Below are 6,673 nucleotides of genomic sequence, written 5' to 3'. Positions count from 1 at the left end.
TCAACCCCGCTGGATCCATCCTGCCTCACAGAGTGGAAAAATGGACTCCCCGATAAGGTGCCCAAAGACGTAGAGGGTATACCTGCGAGCAGCACCCTGCATGCGACCGCGTTGTTTGAGCGTATCTGAAGATCTTTCGTAACCTGTCTGGCTTACGCCTGCAACTAGGAAACGGTGACAGCGCAAGGTGATGCAGACGCGAGCCAGTTTCGGGATGAGAACAAGAGAAAGGCACCCTCAATTTCAAGGGCTCGTGCTACTGGAAAGGCGCACCAGGACGCGACCAGCAAAATACTCGACCGCCCTCCACGTACGTGACAGGCAAATCGGAAGCGGAGTCTGTCCGAACCAGGAATCGAACCTGGGTTTACACGGCCACAACGTGTTGTCCTAACCTCTAGACGATTCGGACCAGTTGCCCTTTTCCAGCCAAGCTCAAGGACGCACAGCGGCTGACACGCAGTGTGGGGTTAGCAACGGCCTTCGAGACATCGGCTGGCAAAACCTTGATCCTGTACAGCTCTGTCGGAGTGCCTATGAACAGTCAGGCCGGCTCGGTCTATGAGCTGTGTGTCACTCGGGCTGCTAGGGCCTGCTCGCGCCCGTCCAGCCAGCAGACGACGCCCCAGTAACAAATTTGGATAGGGAGCCAACTCTGCTTCTGTTCATACTGAGTGCTACTTCGCGACCCTCTTTTGTAAATCCATTGCTGAGAGGCTGGAGGTTACCGGACTCGCGGGTCCGCTCTCTCGCGGTGTCATGTGATAGGCCATCACCTAGCGGACCAGCACGCGCGCGGCGTCATGCCTACGCGGCACAGGGCCCCACAGAAAATCCAATCGCACCGTACGTCATATGCATAGTCATAGCGGTCGTCCCTCGTCATGTCTGCATGAGTTCCTTGGTCGTCGAATGCAGAAAACCCAGGGCTGCGAAAGCTGTCTATCTCTATGGGGACGCAGGTGTCACCACTTTGACTCTTCAAAAGAAACCTGCAGTGGACGTGCCGCGCCGCCGCTCGCGCACAGAAGGCAGCTGAGCCAGCTGATGTGGGCGACTTGTAGCACTACTTTGTGTTTGTCGCAGAAGGGTTGCCTGCCGCGAATCTCGTGCTGTCCACCAGCCAGTGCAGAATCTACCCGCTGATCACTCGCGTTCTTAGAGAGCTGAGCAGAGCCAGAAGGGCAGTAGAGTTAGTTTAGAACTGGACGCATCTCCGCGCACTCAATATCAGGGTTTAGTACCAAACAATCAAGAAAGCCCGTCGGACGCTCGACCCAAAAGTAGCAGAAAACCAAGCGCGGATATCTACTGTGCGTGCCGTCGCAGGGGCTGCTCCCCCTCAGGTCGCCGTCTGTCCCTTTCGTGCAGGTCTCGTCTGCTTTTTAAAATGGATCGGCTTGCCAGAACAAAACGAGGATAAGAGCGTGGATGGAGAGAAAACCTGGAAGGTCTGCCCCAACGCATCTTTGACTGTAGGCAGCAAGATCTCGCCCCAGCTGACGGGGTGAGTCTGCAGCTGGATGTACGTCACTGGATTCTGGCGGACAGGCTGGCGTGCTTGAGCACAAGGAAGTCCAGGGGAAACGCCCGCCGGCGCGCCACCCGAGAAGGAAAACCGGCTCGCTTCCACCTTGCGTCGGGTACCTGCGCGCGTGACCACCTCGACAGGAGGCCCCGAACCCCGTGCATCGGCGCCTCCCCGACGAAGCAGGATGCTGGCCTGCGCACTGTCGGACGAAGTGGCGACGCTGCAGAGACCTCCGCCTGTCGGTTGTCTCGAGGCGAGTCGCGTGGCGCAGTCGCCGCCGCCACCCCGTTTCGGGGTTTCCTCTGCGTCCTCTCCGGCGCTACCGTCCGAGGCACTCGCGAGCGAGGCGTCTTCGAGCACGAGGACGCTGACTGAGCCAGGAAACAGACCGGGGTGGAAGAAACGCAAGACAATGAGAGGCAGGGGCAGCCGCCGAGCCAGTAGCGCGAGTAGGCGGAAGGCGCTGTGGACGAAGAGGATCGCCAGCCAGATGACCGCGAAGGAGACGTAGAAGATGAAGACCGTGGGGAAGAGGCAAATGATGATGGTGAAGAGCACACACCCCATCAGCAGCTGATCCAGCTCAAACTCTAGCGTGTCCTCCCGGTGACGCAGAACGTTCCACTTTTTTCCCCTGAAAAAAAGCAAAAAACACACGACAGTCGCGCAGAGCACGACCACGCGTGAGACGCCCTGCACAAAACGGCTGCTTTACTCGTCCCCTGCAACATGCCTCGACCGCCACGGAGGCGAGGCCAGGCGGCAAGATAAACACACATATACACACACCCGCACACAGTATGCGCTCTGACTCTGAAGATCACAGAAACGCTCGTCCACCACGTTCCAGTTGTGAAGGGCTAGGAAGCCAGCTTTGCGCGTCCACTACAGCAAACAGTTCAGAGCCACAGATCCCCCGAAACTGCCGCCCAGTCGAAAGACTGGACAGAGACACCTGCGCCCTGAAGGCCCTCCTCAACTCCATTACCAGAGGCCTGCTGGCGAGGCATGAGGCCCCGCGAGAAACCCGAACTCGAGAGGTCCGGTAAACAACGACCTACGAGATCTGAACCAGCAGCCCAACTCGTAGTCTATACTCCACAGAAAAGGTAGTTGACACACACCTAGGAATCTTCTGTTCCTGTTTGGCTCTTAACCCCTCGCGCCTCCTTAGCGGCGGCGGTTTGTGGAGTCACGGCCTTGGAAGTGCGCACGAGGTCACTTACCGAAACATGCTGAACAGAGTAAAGAGGCACCGACGGGAGACATCCATGAGCCTGGCGCACACCACGTAGACGTAAAAGATGTGCGCGGTTGAAAAGAGAAGGAGATCTGCGGCCGCAGCGAAGAAGAAGGCGCCGCCCCAAGCCCACCCGCGTGTCGGACCCCGCCACCCGAGGACGACCTCCAGCGCCAGCAGGCTGCACTCGGCGACCTTTCGGCATGTGGAACTCGACAGAACGCTCGAAAACGGCCAAAGTGCAGCACGCAGATACGCCGCCTCCCTCTGGCCGCCGTCAGCTGGCTCGCCTCCGCCGAAGAGAGCTGTCTGAAGGAAGGACAGAGCGCGCTGGTAGGCGGCGACTTGCGACAAGGCAGCACAGAGCGCGCTCAGAAGAAAGAAGAAGACAGCCAGAGGCAAGGCGAAGGAGGCGCTGCTAGAGCCGCGAAGGTCGATGTAGATGTCGTACAGCACCGAGGCCGCTTCGTTCCAGTAGTGAAACGTAGTCAGAATGAGGGAGCCGAGAATACTCGTCAAATTGGGGTTGAACTTGAACCCCGCGGGGTTGTCCATCAGCCACCGCACGTGGGGAGAGAGCAGATGCTGGTGCAGAGAGCAATACGCGCGCGAGAAAAGCGCAAACAGAGACGGCGGAGGCCCGCGGATGAGGCAGCTGCCTGCCGAGGTGAAGAAGGTGAATACAGACGAGAGGAAGACGAAAACCGCGCCAGCGAGACCAGCGACGTCTCCGCCGGCGCCGGGACTGTGTGCCGCATCCAGAGCTTGGGAACCCAGAGAAGGAGATACAGAGAGGGGTTCCGAAAACGAAGACTTCCACGCAGGCACCAGACAGGACTCCGCCGGATCGAGCTGCGCGGAGTGAAACGACGCCTTCGCACGGTTGAATTCCTCTGAAAGAAGAGCGAGAATGTCGGGTCTGCCACACAGTTCGTCTCCTCGGGCCGGCCGCGTCGCCGCGAGAGGAGACAGCGGCGAGAAAGGGCGCTGCGGAGAGCACGCAGAAGGGAGGACGACCCCGGTGACGAGGATAGCGAGCAAGTGAGGAACGATCAGGCCAATCAGGAGATCCAGAGACACGCCGGTCACCACGCCTAGAACGCGCAGCGGCGCCACGAACGAGTACCAGGGGACCTGCCTGGGGATGCGGCAGGCGCGCGCGGGAGCCGACAGCATTTCGTCGGCTTCTGCGGGCGACAGAGAAGAGAAAAAGGCGCACCCCAGACAGCCCGCAGGCGAGCAGTCGAGCCCCTCTTCAGAGCGCAGACCTGCACTCGTAGCCGCTGGGACGCCGTCTGTCGCAGAAATCGCGCCGGAACTGGAGCCCTCGCCATGCTCAGCAGGACGACCCGCAAAGGCCGCCTCTCGGCAGGAGCAAAACGAGGGGTCCTGTCGCCGCCCACCACAGATGCGACTACGGCTCCGGGTCCCTGAGAGGAAGGCCTCCCACTTGGGGGGGGGGGGCCCTGGGGCCGCGGACCAACTTCCCGCAGATGTACAGAGGCGCCTTGGCGACTCGCCCCCTGCAGACTCCGTTTCTCGCGCTTCAGCCGCGAGAGCGCGTGCATCTGTACAGCAGTCGCTGCATCGCCACCCCCTCACCAGAGGCGCACACGCAGCCAGCGAAGACAGCAAAGAGAGGACATGGTCTGCCGTTGCCCAAAAGAAAGGCTGCGGCGTCTGTGGCTCGGCGCCCGTCGAGTCGCCGTGCGCACTGCCTTCCTGGACTCCCCAGCGTTTCTGAGGACGCGTGCAGGGGCCGCGCGCGCGCGCCAGGCGCTGGTCCGCCCGGGGGAACAAGAAGAGGACGACATTGCGCCAGAGGAACTCAAAACAGAGGAAGAAAGAAAGAAGCGGGACGCAGGAGAACGCGTGCAGCCGCTGGCCAAAAGCCGCCCCCCCCGCTGCCCGTCCGTGCGCCTCCGTCGTCGCCTCTCCACGGCGACTACGAGCCCAAAAAGGGGGAGATCGCCTCGCAGACGCGTGAAGGGCACACCCTGGCTCTCGGTGCCTTGTCGTCTTACCCGAGTCCTCCTTCGTCTCGCGCGCCCCGTGGCATGCGTGCCCCGTCTGGCCTTCTAGCCGGCGTCGACGCGCCTGCTCTTCGCGTCTCCAGCAGCTCAACGCATGCGAAAGATCCGCGGCAACTTTCGCCACGCGACGCAAGTGGAAGAGAATGGCTTCGAGGCCTTCGGCGTCCTGCGCCTCGCGCCTCTCTGCCCCGTCGCTTCCGCGCTCCTCCTCGTCCTTCCTGCGGCGACCTTGCCCTTCCTGTGTCTCCGCCGCGCCACTCCGCGCCTGCCTGCGGGGCGAGCCCGCTTGGTGCGCGGCCGCAGAGCTCTCGCAAGAGTCCGAGCCCCTCCCCTGCGCGGCATCGCTCCACAGGAGAGGCCGCTGGAGGGCGTCTGTGAAGCGCCGGGTTTGCGCGAAGAGGCCGCCCGAGCGCCGCGGAGAGACAGGCTGCGAAGGCGCGAGGTCCCATCCCGCCGCGTCATCGCCGGCGTCGTCCCCGCCACAGGGCGAACAGCCGTGGTGCGAGGGCAAATCAAACAGGAAAACTTGGATGGCCGTCGAACTACCTCCCTGTCGAGACAGGCAGCAGCCTGGAGAGAGCGAGGCAGCGTCTCTGCCTGCGAGTGCACCCGACGGAACGTCCTCGGAAACACGTGAGCCGGCCACAGGCGAGCGGGGAGACGCAACTCGAGATGTGGCGGCGCCTGCGAGACGCCCGCGCAACAGGCGCGACAGAGCCGGAAAGGGAAGGCCCGTTTCCGGGGGAATCGACACCTCGATCCACACAGATCCCCCGACAGCCCAGGAGAATGCTCTCTCGACAGACAAGCGCCGACTCGCGCCAGAACCGCCGGCCTGCGGAGGACGCCCACGGCTCGCCGTGTTTCCCCCGCGCCCCTCGCCAGTCGGCTCCTGGCGCTGTGAGGAGGACGAGGAAGACTCTGGGCTCTCGCTCAGCTGGCGACAGGCGCCGAGCGCAACGCAACCTCGGACCGACGCGGGCGGGTCGGCGTCTTCCAGGCCTCGCCACCACCCGACAATGCAAAGAGGAGCCCCGCCGCGAGCGCGCGTTCCGTTTCTTTCCAGCTCGAGCAGCGAGGGGACGGATGCCGCAGGCGATCCCACTTTCGCTGCAGGGATGTGTGCCACTGGCGGAAGGCCTCTGCCGCATGGGCTGTCTCTGGCGCCGTCGCGGGTCGTCGCCCGACTGCCTCCCCCGTTGCCTCGAGGGCGTCCTCCGAACGCGCCGCCGACGATCCCCGCTCCTTCGGCTCCAGCTCTTTTTTCACGAGAACTCTCTTGCGCAGGCGTTCTCTCCTGCGGCCAGTCAGCCGTCAGGACTCTCTGAGGGGCGAGCAGGCGCGCGGCGAGGTCAAGCGGCAGCGGCGGAAGCAGGGCAGCCACCACGCACGTCCTCTCGCCCAGTTGCCAGCCCGCGATCCATCCTGAAGAAGAAGAGAGAAACTCAACGGGGACAAAGAGGCGGAAGGGCGAGAAGCAGCGAGACATCGCGGCCGCGGACAGCCCCGGGACGGTCGGTGCGACGTCCAGGCTCGAAAACGGAAAAGCAGGGCGATCCAGGAAGCCCTGCAGACAAAGGGCGAGCAGGCAGATGTGTGAAAAGCGAGTGAGCGACGGTGAGGCGAGAAAAAAAAACGGGACTAACAACCGCGGAGCCCCAGTCTCATGCCCAACCGCGGCACAGGCACGCGGAGAGTCGCCGCGGCGGTCGGAAGGCCAGGAGAGGCAAACGGCCTGCCGCTCTCCGAGGCTGCTCAAGAAGAGGCCTTCGAGTGCATTCCATGCACAGCCCGAAGTTGACAAAACGCGATGCTGAGTAGACGCAAGGCCGCGCCTGGAGCGCCGTGCAGGGCTGAGACAAGCCTCTC

At 62.7% G+C, this 6,673-nt stretch overlaps 1 protein-coding gene and 1 non-coding gene across 2 annotated transcripts; both read right to left on the bottom strand.

Moving 5' to 3' along the window:
- Positions 1-340: 340 nt before the first annotated feature.
- Positions 341-412, bottom strand: BESB_057760. The gene has a single exon. It is a non-coding gene; the product is annotated as a tRNA-His (tRNA).
- Positions 413-1,342: 930 nt separating this feature from the next.
- Positions 1,343-6,293, bottom strand: BESB_057670 (phosphatidylinositol n-acetylglucosaminyltransferase; the record flags this gene model as incomplete). The annotated part of the gene is made up of 2 exons (XM_029364202.1): positions 1,343-2,165; positions 2,758-6,293. The coding sequence occupies 2 exons, from the start codon at positions 6,291-6,293 to the stop codon at positions 1,343-1,345; spliced, it is 4,359 nt and encodes a 1,452-aa protein (XP_029220125.1).
- Between the last annotated feature and the right edge of the window lie 380 nt (positions 6,294-6,673).

The sequence above is a fragment of the Besnoitia besnoiti genome, chromosome IV, assembly GCF_002563875.1.
Source record: "Besnoitia besnoiti strain Bb-Ger1 chromosome IV, whole genome shotgun sequence".
In the NCBI taxonomy this organism is placed as follows: Eukaryota; Apicomplexa; class Conoidasida; order Eucoccidiorida; family Sarcocystidae; genus Besnoitia; species Besnoitia besnoiti.
Note: the sequence above shows the minus strand (reverse complement) of the source record. Positions and strands in the feature narration are given on the sequence as shown.